This window comes from Moschus berezovskii, chromosome 17, assembly GCF_049115385.1.
Source record: "Moschus berezovskii isolate FMDL1 chromosome 17, NW_MosBer_1.0, whole genome shotgun sequence".
Taxonomy (NCBI): domain Eukaryota; kingdom Metazoa; phylum Chordata; class Mammalia; order Artiodactyla; family Moschidae; genus Moschus; species Moschus berezovskii.
This window is the reverse complement of record NC_142476.1, coordinates 47226159-47241375: the sequence shown is the minus strand read 5'-3', so window position 1 is coordinate 47241375 and position 15217 is coordinate 47226159. Positions and strand designations below refer to the sequence as shown.

The following is a 15217-nucleotide window of genomic DNA, read 5'->3' as shown; positions in this document are numbered from 1 at the left end:
TATACCATGTTAATAAATCTAGGGGAAAAGCTTATCCCCAAAACTATGGTTTTGATACAGTTATTCTAAAGTGGGTGTCGTGTTTAATGGGAATACCTGAGAGGCATTTCCATTGAGATCAGGAAGAAGGCCAAGATGTCCTCAACTGCCTTCCATGTTTTCATTGTATTAGCAGAACAGTGCAGCTGGAGACTTTTGTTCAGTTGCTAAGTCTGGACTGGTTCTTTGCAACTCCATGAGCTGTGGCTCTCCAGGCTCCTTTGTCCATGGGATTTTTCAGGCAAGCATACTGGGGTGGGTTGTCATTTTTTCTTCCAGGGGATCTTTCCACCTCAGGTATTAACCCTCATCTTCTTGTCAGGCGAATTCTTTACCACTGAGCTACTAGGGAAGCCCTCACTAGAGGCTCAAGAAAGGATGAAGAAGAAGTGAAACTATGTTTATTTGCATATACAGTTAGCATTTGGGAAAACCTCAGAGAATCAGTGATTAAACTATATCATATACTAAAAAATTGAGTAGCAGGATGTAAAATTAACATGAAAATCCATACTCTTCCTATAATTAAACAGGAAACAGGGGAAGGACATAGTGGTAGATAAAACCCCATTAGTACAGTTTCATAGTCATTTATCAGATGACAGCCTTCTCTTCTCACTGATCTGGGTTTTCCCTAAACCATTTGTGTTGCCCCTTCAGTAAAGAATCTGCCTGCAATGTGGAAGATCTGGGTTCGATCCCTGGGTTGGAAGATCCCCTGGAGGAGGTCATGGCCATCTACTTCAGTGTTCTTGCCTGGAGAATCCCCATAGACAGAGTCGTCTGGTGGGCTACTGTCCTTGGATCGAAAAGAGTCAGACACTATTGAGTGAGTGACTAAGCACAGCACAGCCGTGTCCTTCGCTGGGAGCATTTTGGCAGTGCTTTGGGGTGTCACAGTGATGGCGCATGTGGGTGTTTTGGGGCAGAGGCCAGGGATGCTGCTAACTACAGGAAAGCTGCTGTAAACAAAGGATTTTAAGTAAAATTTAAAATTCATTTCTCTTCAGTTTCACCAACTGCATTTTAAGTGTTCAGTAACCCTATGCTGTCTTCTAATCAGTTGTATCCAAAGGAACTTAAGGAATTCAGTAGTATTTTTATTAAATTTCTAAAATGGAGATTGTCTGAGATCATCTTGTCTTCTGCCCAGTGCTGAGGCTTTGGTCACAGGTTACTTAAGCTCTGTGGGAAAAGAGGGCGTTGCTTTTTGATTTGGCAGGAACGGAATGAACGTTTACTGCCATGTTGATATCCCTCAGTTTCTTTCACTAACACCTTGGCCAGTAGCAAGTATGTGCATGTTGTTAACGTGCCAGCTCATGGATCCTTGTGGGAATGAAATGCCTGCTCAAGCAGTGGGAGGTCACATCCCTGGATGTGTCTCACACGTGTTGTTGATGAACCTTTGATGCACCAATTCTTTCTACTCTGATCTTGACCTTTGGCTTCCACTTGATGTTAAAGTTGCCTAAACGGCTGAGGCAGTTGAAATTCTTAAAACCTCCTGCCTTCTTGGGAATCCCGGAAGTTCTCTGAACCTCCAGTGTGTGCATAGGTGTGTGTCATGGGAAGATGGGCAGTACCTCATGGTGTGACGTAAATGACACTTACATTTGGTGCCTGGAAAGTCTGCTTCAGGAGTTAAGTAATATAGAACTCTCAACTATATTGTGGTCTAGCTTATGTTAATAGATGAACCTGCCTTACTGCTCTTTTATTGCAGTGTTTCGATGGAAAAGTATTTTCCAGTGTAGTCATTTAATGTTACCTGAAAATTTGGAAAGTGCGTATTTGTATATTCAAACACATGTGTATGTTTAAAAAGTTAAAATTTCTCCAGATTTTAATTTCCAAGACAGTGAATTTCTTCCATACTCAGTTACATATTCTCCTTATCTTAAGGCAGCAGGAAGAAAAGGCCCATTTTCCTTTGATGATTACAAAGACTTTAGATGGATTTTTGGATAAAGTAGTGTGACTGTGGTTTAAAATTTCCCCAAAAATGTTTCATATCCTTTTATCCCTATCCTGCCCTTAGTTTATCTTTGTTGTTTAATTTTAAGACTAAAAGACTAAGGTAAAAGCAGTTATGTTGTAAAGTTGTAGGTAAAAGCAATCATGAAACAAAAATATATATTATTGGACATTTTCTTATTTTGGGGGGAACTCTCATTTTTCTGAATAGATAATTAACGGGTTTGTTACCATATTCTGCATTTTCTTGGAGTATTATGGATTTAGTTACATCTCCCTCACTCCTACCTTTCCAACAGTAATTTTTTTTTTATAAGGGAACAGTGCTTTTTATTGCATACCTCTTTTCAGTTCAGTTCAGTTCAGTTGCTCAGTCGTGTCTGACCCTTTGTGACCCCATGAACCACAGCACTCCAGGCCTCCCTGTCCATCACCGATTCCCGGAGTCCACCCAAACCCATGTCCATTGAGTTGGTGATGCCATCCAACCATCTCATCCTCTGTTGTCCCCTTTTCCTCCTGCCCTCAATCTTTCCCAGCATCAGGGTCTTTTCAAATGAGTCAGCTCTTCGCATCAGGTGGCCAAAGTATTGGAGCTTCAGCTTCAACATCAGCTTTCCAGTGAACACCCAAAACTGATCTCCTTTAGGATGGACTGGTTGGATCTCCTTGCAGTCCAAGGGACTCTCAAGAGTCTTCTCCAATACCACAGTTCAAAAGCATCAATTCTTCTGTCCAGCAGTATTTTGATTTACAAAGCAGTTGATGGTATTGCTAACATTTTTTGTTTGTTTATTTTCAGAGGGAAGTGTAACATCTCCCATTTTTCTGACATATTTGCTGCTAGAGAGTTTAAAGCCCGAGTGGATTCATTCTTCTACATACTCGGCTACAACCCTGAGACAAGGTAAGTGCATCACATGGGCCCCAAGGTTGAGAACTTTAGCTTCTCTCGCTTGTGTGTGTGTGTGCGTTTGTCTACACTTCTGGGCATATACTCCTAAGATGAAATAGAAAGAGAGAGAGACACAAAGTCCTTTAGTAAATCTCTTTGAAAAGAGCTATAATTAATGTCTGTGGTATCTAAAGCAGCTTGCCCCCCACCCCCGCCCCGCCTCACTCATTGTTAAGAAAAGGAAAAGTGAGAAATTTGGGTTTGCAGAGGGCAAGATAAAGACGTATGTTTCGTTGGTCTGTATTTTGAACTTACTATGACCTGTACTCTCATGCACTTTCAGTCAAACCTTCCATTATACCGTACTGAAAATACTGGGACATTGTGGTTGTGTTGATTAGTAATTTGTTCCCTTAATAAATCCCCAGGAATACTCACTGAAATATCTCTAGTTAGACTGATAGTATAAGATGGATACATCAATTTCTTAGCTGTCTTGGTAAATAGAATTATTACTTTTTGAATGAAAAGCAACAGAGTCAAAATACTATAATTTAACAGAAGAAATTGTCTCTAATAGGCTGTAATTTTAACTCATCCTGTGAGAGAATGTCTATGAGACTGTATGTATTCATATTTATCTTGTATCACTCATGTGACTGTGTGTTTTATTAAGGATTTTAAAAAAAGAGAGAAGGTCATTAGATGACCAGGTAGTCTATGCTTGCTCAGGACAATCAAGACATAATCTGCAAGTGTAGCGATTGAGAAAGAAATGAAAGATGCTTGGCTCAAGGAGGTTAGTGGGAGAACTACGTTAAGTATAATTGTATAGTGTATGTTGTTTTAGTGAAAACTTGTTTCTGGGAGATGCTGAGAAATGATAACATTTAGAATGTTGCTCTTTAGGTCATCAAACTAGGGTCAATAAAAGGCAACATATTCTTTTTTGTGGTTCTAAGAGGCTGCATTAAGCTCTGTTGGAACATATATATTAGTCTTTCTTTCCATATGTATACTGGACAACAACTATGGGGTAATAATCACCTTTTTTGCTTACCTTAAAAAAAAAAACAATGAATTTGAGCTTCGTTTTCATTTTCAAAAGTATGCTCTATTCCAATGACAGAGAAGGTGATCAGTGGTAATATTTAAATAGCACCTTCTGTTTCAGAATGTTTATTTTACATATGTGTTAATTAGCTGCCTGCTGCTGCTAAGTCCCTTCAGTCGTGTCCCACTCTGTGCGACCCCATAGACAGCAGCCCACCAGGCTCCTCTGTCCCTGGGATTCTCCAGGCAAGAATACTGGAGTGGGTTGCCATTTCCTTCTCCAAATTAGCTGCCTGGTCATATCTTTTTGTTGCCCCAGTGAAGTGTGGGACACTCGAACTTGATCTTCTGTCTGGATGCACAGCTGTCTGTTATTACAGTAATGTTGTATTTATTTAACTTTTTGATAGTAGCTGTCATATTGCACAAGTTAGATTGTTTGAGGGAATTTTGTGTTTTAAGTGTTTAGCTCTTGGGTTCATAACAGCCAGTCAGATTCTTTTTTCACTAGTTTTGGTTTTGCACCTATTTTCGTGGAACACTTATTTAGAGTGATTTGTAACTTACCTGTGTTAAGCTGGAGACTCAAAGACAGACTCTTGTCTCATTTTTTTATATGTTGCTGGCAGTCATGATACTTGATTGATACTTGCCATCAATTTTGCTTTAAACCCTGGGTTAGGCGTGTGATAGAGGAATCTATTATTATTTATCTCAGCTGAAAAGGCAACACCAAACCATGCCTGTAGCAGCACTTTTACAGGCTCTGCATCCTGAGTCACTCTAGTGCTTTGGCTTTAGTCCCATTCATTCATTTCTGTTCTTGTTCCCTGTGTCCAGCTTGTGTTTGGTGTAGTGTAAGAGCTTGGGGGTTTTTAGAAGAATTGAGCAGTTCATCAAATAAAATTTTAATGTGTCTTTATAAGTGGTAAGTTGGTGTCAGGTCTCAAAAAGTGAGTGTGACTGTTTCCAGTGGTGAGCCAGTGTGACCCAAGCTCACTGGTTTCACCATGAACACTACTTTCTCCCTCTGAAGTTCTAGGTTTGATGTACACAGCCCATAGTTTCTCAAATCATCAGAAGTGTGTGTGTGATTTAGCAGAGTTTAGAAAACTGTGTGTCTTCTCCTTCTGGCTTATGCACAACCCAGTCGTTAGATTGCTCAGGGTGCATGCTCTTTGTTTCTGACTTTGTTTCAGGTTTGTGAGGGAGGGGGCAGTGTGATGAGCTGGTTTCTGGTATGGTTATCTATCATTTGGATGAGCGGGACCAGCATGGGATGGTGTCTGCCAGGTGTTGTATGCTGACTTAGTGCCCTGAATCATCTGAGGAGGATTATCAGACTGTTGTAATAATCCTGTGAGATGGTGCATTGACTGATCAGTAAGACCACTACTGGAGGTTAAAGAATGATTCTGTGACTCCTAACTTTGATGACTGTTTCCCTCCCTTTAATTAGTGTGGGAACTCTGAGTGAGCAGCTAAAACTGAAGTTTAAGATGAAGTTATTTCTACAACAAATTTTCTGGTAGTAGTTAACAGTTGATTTATGTAATTTTCCATAATTTATTTAGCGTCTTAACCAGCACTGAATGTTAGGATTTTTTTTTCCTTCTTCTAACATTTATCACAGATCCTTTTGTAGGCTACTTTTCCTCCCTAACTTGATTATTACATTCTTGAAAGCTCTGGAAAAAAATTTTTTTTCTAAGTTGGGTGCTAAAACTCATTTGACCATGAGGTCAAAGTTGGCCTGAACTGATATGAGACATTTTATACTCCTAACATAGTTCACTTTGCTTTTTGCACAACTTTTACTACAAATTACCAGTGATAGGATAGGGGTCATTACTCAGACACTGCTGGGTTATTTCGTGATGTATAAACTATGGAACTTCCTAAATCCAAGAAGTTCTTACTTCTGAAAATCCTCTAGTCCTAAGGATCTTAGGTCAGGGATTGTCATATTGTGTTCTTGCTAACCATGACATTTAAGGAACTAAACTTGAGCAAAAAATATGGGAGTAGATGTTTCTAGCTTTAATGAAGAGTTATTAGTCATTCAGTCATGTCCGGCTTTTTGCAACTCCATGGACTGTAGCCCACCAGGCTTCTCTGTCCATGGACTTCTCCAGGCAGAATATTGGAGTGGGTAGCCATTCTCTTCTCCAGGGGATATTTCTGACCCAGGAATTGAACCCCCAGTCTCCTGCATTGCAGGCAGAGTCTTTACCATCTGAGCCACCAGAGAAGTCCTTTTAGCTTTAAGTACGGATGGCATCAACGACTCAATGGACATGGGTTTGGGTGGACTCTGGGAGTTGGTGATGGACAGGGAGGCCTGGTGTGCTGCAGTTCATGGGGTCGCAAAGACTCAGACACGACTGAATGACTGAACTGAACAATACAGACTGCAAGGGGCTGGCAAATGAAAGAGAACTTGGAACCCTTAGTAACTGGAGTTTCCTTTTGGAGTTTGCTTTAATGTTTCTTCACTCAGGGAGTGTTTACTTTTGCTCCATAGATAAGCCTCACTCCAAATTTACTTCTGCAGTCAGCATGCCCTGCAACATAATGTCATTATGTTCTCATTTTCTTTGAAGGGTCGTATCTAAAATCTGGTTCAGTTCAGTTCAGTCGCTCAGTCGTGTCCGACTCTTTGCGACCCCATGAATCACAGCACGCCAGGCCTCCCTGTCCATCACCAACTCCCGGAGTTCACTCAAACTCATGTCCATCGATTCGGTGATGCCATCCAGCCATCTCATTCTTTATCTTCCCCTTCTCCTGCACCCAATCCCTCCAGTCAATGAATTTCAGCTCAGAAATCCTAGTACATAACAGCAAGTTGCCCATATGTATGTATTTGGCCAAAACGCCAATATCCTTGGTTGAACTAAAGTAGGATTGGTCCTTGTTTAGAAAAAGAGCCAGGCATAGAGACTTAGTTCCATCCATCCATTTCCTGACCCTGTTGTTTGTCTAGTACTTCATGGACATTTAATCTGACTGCTTGATCCTTTTGTTAAGACCAGCAGCTTGGAAATATCTCCCCTTTTGGACCCATGCACCCTGGGTTCTGGTCTGTGCTGCCACTTCATCTTTGTGTCCATAGGTAAAGCTTATACTTCCTGGACCATTTTCAGCTTTAGTAAAATGGGAAAAACAAAAACAGGGTAGCTTTTGTAAACTGTCATGATTTTTACTTGCTTCTCAGCAATTGCAAAAATAATTATAAATTTTCTTTTGAAGAAAAGATTGAGAAATATCTTTTTTAAAACCCTGTAAAATATTAAATCCAATAGCAAAACACGAGCTGCTTCCTAAGAAGTCTCCCTTCTACCAGGTAGATTGTTAACTGTGAGACTGATTTTGCTGACATGTAGAAGTCCAAGCACTGGGGATTCTTGCCCCTGCTTGGAATATTATAAAATCTTTGAAAACATACAGTTGCTAAAAATGTGTGGTAAATTCCTTCATTGACCATGATGAAACTGACTCAACAGTTACAGTAAGTATGTGAGTGATGTTGATGTGAAATAATACATTTCTTCAGTCAGAATATTTTATTGGAAATATTTGCAAGGCAAAATTGAAAAAAAAGTACCGAGAGAGCAATTTGGACTTTTTATAGCAAATGAGCATGTTATCCATGTAGCTCGGGGTGGGGATTATTGAATTTTTGTTCTTTCCCTCATCTTCTCATCCCCCCACCTCTGTAGGTTCAACTTAAAGTTTTCCTTACCTTTCTGCCTCAGACCAGTGAGTTAGGAGGGGAAGGAGGAAATAGTGAGTGGAGTCCTAGGAAAAACAGGTTTGCGGAGTGGCCATGTAAAAGAGGTGCCTTTATTCTTAAATTCAGTTCAGTTCAGTTCAGTCGCTCAGTCGTGTCTGACTCTCCGCGACCCCATGAATCACAGCACGCCAGGCCTCCCTGTCCATCACCAACTCCCTGAAACTCATGTCCACAGAGTCGGTGATGCCATCCAGCCATCTCATTCTCAGTCGTCCCCTTCTCCTCCCGCCCCCAACCTTTCCCAGCATCAGAGTCTTTTCCAGTGAGTCAACTCGTCGCATGAGGTGGCCAAAGTATTGCAGTTTCAGCTTTAGCATCAGTCCCTCCAATGAACACCCAGGATCGATCTCCCTTAGAATGGACTGGTTGGATCTCCTTGCAGTACAAGGGACTCTCAATTTCCCCAGGATCCAGTCCCTTTGTTTCCCCTTGCTAAATAAGAGTACCTTGGGTCTCTAAGGTGTGTTTAGGAATAGTAAGGTAAAAGGGATAGTAAGGCGAACATGTTATTTAAAATGTAGCATTCTGCGTATCAGCTGGCCCCTGGGCAATCCCACTCTGGAATACTATTTTATACAAGCATCAGTGGACTCTTCCAAGACTTTGGCTGTAGCATGAAACATCTGATTGTATTCTTGGTTCTTTGCTGCTTGAACATGAGTCATCTTTTGGTAATCAGGTAGAAAGCAAGTAGATCACTGAATTCACCTGTGCCCTCTCTGTTTATCTTTTTCCAGAAAGCAGGGTTGTTTTTTTTTTTAAAGCAGTATTGAAGCTTAAGTTTTATTATCCTTACATTTAGTAGTAATCATAAACAGAGGCACTTGCAAGAATTTGTATTTAATCTTACCTATGACGGTGGCAATTATGTTATTAATCATAACAATATTGTTTACCTGACACTGTACTACTGAGTGTTTTACTTGTGTGGTTCATTTTATTTTACTTTGTTTGGAAACAGTCTTGACCATACAGAACTGTTGCAAGTGCGGAGAAAACCTCTGTTTAACTGAACCATTTGAAAATATTTGTTACCAGGAGGCTATATCACACTCTAATAGTCTGTGTATTTCCTGTGAACAAGGACATTTTCATACATAACCCCAATACTGCCTTCAGAATCAGGAAATTGTCAAGGAAATATTATTGCCCTGGAGTTCTCAGACCCTTCTGAAGTTTTTAAACAAAAGGAATCCAGTGTAGCATTATGTGTTTAGTTGTTGTAGGTCTGTTTAGTTTCTTTCAGTCCGGACAAGTTTCTCCTTCCTTCTCCATGATGTTGGTGCTTTGGGAGATTATCAGCTAATTGTTTTGTAGACTGTTGCTCACTTTGCATTGATGGTGTTTCCTTCTCTTTAGATTTACATCATATATCTTTGACAGGGACACTGCAAATGTTGTGTGTTCTTTTTTCTTCATCCTGTCGTGTTATACAATTCTAGTTTGTCCCATTACTGGTAATGTTCATTCTCATTTGTTGAATAAGGTGGTATTTGCCAGGTTTTACACTTGTACAGTTTCTCTTTTTCCTTTTATAATTGATGACCATTTTGTAAGGTAGTTGCTTTGAGACCCTGTAGATACCTTCTTCCTCATAATAGTTTGAATTATTCATTTATTTCTATCAGGGTGGACTAATGGTTGCCAGTTAATCTGTTTTCATTGTTGTTCAGTTGATATGTCTTGTGTGACTCTTTGCAGCTCCATGGACTGCAGCAGCCAGGCTCCTCTGTCCTTCAATTTCTCCCAGAGTTTTCTCAAATTCATGTCCATTGAGTTGGTGGTGATATCTAACCATCTCATCCTCTGCCACTGCCTTCTCCTCTTGTCCTCAGTCTTTCACAGCATCAAGGTCTCCTCCAGTGAGTCAGCTCACATCATGTGAGCGAAGTATTGGAGCTTCAGCTTCTGCATCAGTCCTTCCAGTGAATATTCAAAGTTGATTTCCTTTAGAATTGACTGGTTTGATCTCCTTGCTGTCTCTGGTTATAATTTGTTACTATCATTCATTTTGAGGTCAGATTTTGGTGAATAATACTTAGGAACCCGGATCAGGTGCTCCATGTGTTCACTTCTTTGTATCATGTTCTCAGGCCTCCAGAGTGAACAGGGCTTGGAGGTCAGGGAGATAACGCATGCAGTGTTTACATCTACATTTGTGTGTGTGTGTGTGTGTGTGTGTGTGTGTGTGTGTGTGTGTATCTGTGTGTGTCTGTCTGTCTGTCCATGAGTTCATACCAAACTTTCCAATTCTAGTCTAATAGCACAAGGTTCTTGCTAATTTTTTTTTTTTTTGCTTTTTCCTTGTTTGTAATTCTCTCATCTTTAACAGTAGAAAACTTCATCTCAGTGTCCTATCTTTACTTCCAGTTTCCTGTCCCAGACTGCTCTCTGTCACACATGGATGGATTTTGACTTCTTGAGCTGTAATTTTAGTAGGTTTATCATTTGATATTTCTTAGTTCGACCTCTAGGAATCAAATTTGTAATATCATCTGTTCAAAGCGTGTGGGAGAACAACTCCTACTGCCATGCCGTGAGTACTTACTCTGTCTTAGATTATTATTTCTTTCCTGTAAAGGCTCAGTTAGGTTGGCATTGTCTTTATTTTATAAATGAGGAAAAATTGATATTATATTAAATAGATGCTGAAGGCATACAGTTAGTAAACAGGAAACCCCAATGCTGTTTGACTTAAAACTTTGTGCTGTTAATATCTATGGTTTCATCATAGATTGATTCATATACAACATATTTTCTTCTGGCTGTTTTGGGAAATAACTTTGTTTTTCTAAAGAAAAACATGTGTTTACTAGAGAATAACTTGACAAATTCAAAAAATAAAGAAGCAAAACTGTTATAACGGTAATTCAATAAATCATATTTGTGTTTTTCCTTAAATATATATCCTTGTGCTTATATAGGTATTTGTGTATATATTAAGATTATAAGAATATGTTGTTTATACATAATGTACAAGTAATCACACATTCCTCTATTCGTTCATCTTCTCCTGTTAAGAACATAGTTCCATGCTATGAAACATTTTACAAATATTTGTGACGAGCACTTTGTATATACCATCCTAGGGATGTGCCGTAATTTTTCTATTCAATTCATATTATTGGACATTTATGTTTTTTTCATTATTTAAAAAGAATGATCAAATAACATTGTGACCATCCTTTTTCAACATAAATATTTGTACTTCATCTGAAAAGTGACAGTATGAGTGGATTTTCCTTATTTCAGCGAATTTGGATCTGAGGCATTTCAAAATTCACTTCTGTTTTAGTGAAGTTATCTTTTCTACTCATCATGGCTTATGGTCTTTGTACAGCTTTTGGCGACAAAAAGCTGGAGCTGCATATAAATATTCTCTGGTTTGCTTTTCCTGTGTTATCACATTTGAGCTCTTGAAACATTCACCAGAGGTGGCAGGAATTGGAGACAGTTGAGAGACAGCATATGTATTTGGAAACACAGCCTACTGAAGAACTTTAATAAAATAGGAGCAAAACCCAGATTTGATCATTCCAAAAACCCTTTTGCAGTGAACACCTACAACTACTGCATAAAATACCACAGAACTTTTAAATGCAGAGCTGAACTCACAAGAATGAAGAGAAACTGAAAAGTTCAGGAGTCACAGTGAGAGGAATTGAGGCATTTGCTCATCTTCATGCAGATCTTGGTTTTGACACTCAGCAGGTATAGGAGATGAGGTTCTGATTTCAAGGGGTTTGGGAAGTTGGAGCTGAGAGCCTGTGTAAAGTTAGGGTCATCGAAGGTCTATTCTTTTGGTGGAAGGATGAACTAGGTAACATATCTGGACTAGAGGAAAATGACAGAGAAACATGTCTAGGTTTGGGATTCCAGATCAAAAAAGGAACAGGAGGAAGAGATGGAGAAGTCCTCTTATAATTCGTAAGTTTGGGCCTTGTTGCCAAGACAGTTGAGGCTTAAATTTGCACTCTTGAAAAATACAAGAACTCCAGCATGAGAAGATAATAGAAAAAGCCACCCTAGACACCTGACAGAAGCAAGTGCAATTTGGGGGGAAGTACATGCCCTAATTCAAACACGTAGACTATCTACAGATAAAATATCTTTGACTGCTGAGCTCACTGTCAAAAATTACAAAATGTTAGAAGAAACTGTGTGTCATCAACTTGAATCAGATAAAATAGATGGTAAGAATGTCATTGCTAGAACTGTCAGAAAGAGACTGTATACTGCTGCTGCTAAGTCGCTTCAGTCGTGTCTGACTCTGTGCGACCCCATAGACGGCAGCCCACCAGGCTCCCCCGTCCCTGGGATTCTCCAGGCAAGAACACTGGAGTGGGCTGCCATTTCCTTCTCCAATGCTTGTAAGTGAAAAGTGAAGTCGCTCAGTCGACCCCATGGACTGCAGCCTACCAGGCTCCTCCGTCCATGGGATTTTCCAGGCAAGAGTACTGGAGTGGGGTGCCATTGCCTAGGCTTAAACAAAAATAGAACTTTTATTTCTTATGTAAGCAGAGTCTGAAAGGAAGCAGTCCTAGGCTGGTGTGGGGCTCTGCATCACCTCTGTGATCCTTAACTTTAGTTGTTAGTTTGTGCTCATGGATGATGGAATGGTAGCCGTAACACCCAGATTTAAGGCTGGAAGAAAGAAGTAGGTGAGAAATGCCTGCCTTCTCCCTTTAAAGGCAGTTTTCATAATTTGTACAGAACTTCTCCTTTTGTTCTCATTAGGACAACAAGAAAAAAAAAATTGAACTCACGCTTTACAGGTGACTTCTACCAGCATTCTAGAGAATGGAGAAAAATGGTGTAGGTTCCCCAAGTTGATTTATGAGGCAAGTAAAACCTTTATTCCAAAACCAGATAAAAAAGTAAGATTTATAGATCACAAACATGCATGTAAAATGCTTAAATAAAATGTGCAGAAACGGAATCTGGCAAAGCATTAAAAAAATACTCAAATTGGGTTTATAGAATACACAGTTTAATAATAATTTATCTGTGGCATACTTTACTATTTTTTAACATATTAAAGAAGAAAAAATATACAATCATCTTGATGGAGAAAAAGCACTTGATGAAATTCATCACCCATTCAGTATTTGCGGGGCAGGGGGACCTCTCAGCAAGTCAACTGTGGGATGCAGCTCCCTCATTCTCACAGAATAGTTACTAAAAACCTACTGCAGACACTGTCCTTAAAGGTAAAGTGTTTAAAGTATTTTGTCTAAAATCAGGAACAACAGAAAGACTCCCATCACCATTAAGACATGAGAAAGAAGCTATGTGAGGACTGGGAATGAAGAAATGAATTTTTATTAAAATGATGCAGTATTTTTACCAGAGAAAATCTGTGAACTAATGATCAGATGTGGTAAGATAAATCAGCATGCATGCTGGCTATGAGATCAACATAAATATAAAACTCAGGTCCATTTCCACATACCAGGGATGATTTCAGAATAAAATTTAAACAAGCTGTTTATGAAACCTTCTCATCTCTTGAAGGGAAGAGTAGTAGTACTCTTCAGTACTTTAATCAGTAGTACTGATTAAATGTCAAATAGGGTATCTTTCTTCCAGTGAGTGTTTTTCTCTGGAGTTTCCTGAATATTAACTTTTCATTGCTATTTTTTGCTTTTTAACTTCTTGTTTGTAAAAAAAGACATTTTTCTATTTCTGGAGAGTAGCGAGCACTTTAAAGTCTAAGAAATTTCCATGTTATAGCTCTTACTTTACCTTTGATAAACATAAATTTTCTGCTCACCAAAAAGTAGAATTATGGTGGACAGAGTGATTATTCAGTCAGTTTTTATCTAATAAACCTTTTTAGTTTTAGAAAGAATCTATTAGTGTTATATGTGCATTTCACCTGCTTGGCTCCCCTTTAATTGGTTTAGAAGTGTTCATCTTTGACCTGTTGTTCACTCGGGATTAACTGGAGGAGAGAGGACTAGGAGGTCTGGGATCCGGAGACAGTGTAGAGGTACCAAGGTCACAGGGCTTCTGGGAAGACCCAGCGCTAGGGCGTCTGTTGTGCAAGTTGCATGTATAGCTATGCAGCCAGCCAGTTGGCGAGTTAGAAAAGCCTGGTGGCAGAAGTTGAGGTCCAGGCAGGTTGTCAGCAGTAAGGAAGCATCTAGTACAACTTCCCTGATAGCTCATTTGGTGAAGAATCCTCCTGCAATGCAGGAGACCTGGGTTCGAGTCCTGGGTTGAGAAGATCCACTGGAGAAGGGATAGACTACCCACTCCAGTGTTCTTGGGCTTCCCTTGTGGCTCAACTGGTAAAGAATCCACCTGCAGTGAAGGATACCTGGGTTTGATCCCTGGGTTGGGAAGATCCCCTGGATAAGAGAAAGGCTACCCACTCCAGTATTCTGGCGTGGAGAATTCCATGGACTGTATAGTCTATGGAGTCGCAAAGAGTTGAACACAACTAAGCGACTTTCACTTTCAGTGTTCAAGACAGCTGGGGGAGAAAATAAGTCCTGGGTCTTGGAGGCCCGTAAGGACTGAGCAGAGTTCCAAGGTGTCCCCAGCATAGGACCATGCTTGGTCAGTGGAAATCAGGACCATTTCTAGAATTGTAATGTGTGGTTAAATAGGGTGCATTAGCTTACTTACTTTTTGGTCTCAGGGCTCCTTAATTTTCTCCGTTGAGAAGGAGGGCTGACCCCATATTCTGAGGTTGGATTGAACTTAGAGCTGGGTCTTCAGCGGACTTAGTTTGAGGTTTGTGCTGTGGTCTGTGGAATGGTTCCCGTGGTTTTTCAAAGTAATGATGAATTTATTAAATTACTATTTTATTTGATTTCTTCAAGTAAGCAATTTAGGAGCTTTTATGGGGCTTCTCTTATGGTTCAGTTGGTAAAGAATCTGCCTGCAACGCAGGGGACTGGGGTTCCATCCCTGGTTTGGGAAGATCCTGTGGAGAAGGAAATGGCTACCCACTCTAATATTCTTGCCTGGAAAATTCCATGGACAGAGATGCCTGGCAGGCTTCGAGTTGCAAAGAGTTGAACATGACTTAGAGACTAAATGCACAGCTGGGTTTTAATTCAGTTGCTCTTGTCTTTAGAGGGCTATTTTTTCTCTAGGCAGTTTTTAGTCACATACTTCTGGGGACGTGTTATCTTTCATACCAGTAGGGAAGATGATCTTCCAATCTGTAGATACTTGCTTCACATTGTAGGTCAAAGGTAAAACTTGTTTAAGTGCATTCTCGTGTTACAATTTTTTTAGCATAACAAGAGTTTTTAATTTAATCTTAGTCTCAGTTCAGTTTATCTGAAAGCATAAACAGGAGATCCAAAGAAATGGAATGGATCCTGTGTTTACTTTGGGAATCTTGAGGACCCTGTATATCCTTTTAAGCAGGTTTTAATTTTCCACACTCGATTACATTAATGGCAAACAGAATTGGCACTATTCTTTCCTACCCTTGTCCT

General features: G+C 39.8%; 1 protein-coding gene across 5 annotated transcripts in view; it reads left to right on the top strand.

Moving 5' to 3' along the window:
• Positions 1-15217, top strand: part of RERE (arginine-glutamic acid dipeptide repeats) — a 417526-nt gene that overhangs the window by 254822 nt on the left and 147487 nt on the right. For all 5 annotated transcript variants that reach the window (XM_055419489.2, XM_055419484.2, XM_055419488.2 and 2 more), the window contains one exon: positions 2819-2923. In XM_055419489.2, coding sequence (XP_055275464.2) covers positions 2819-2923 — 105 coding nt within the window. The remainder of the gene's footprint in view (positions 1-2818; positions 2924-15217) is intronic.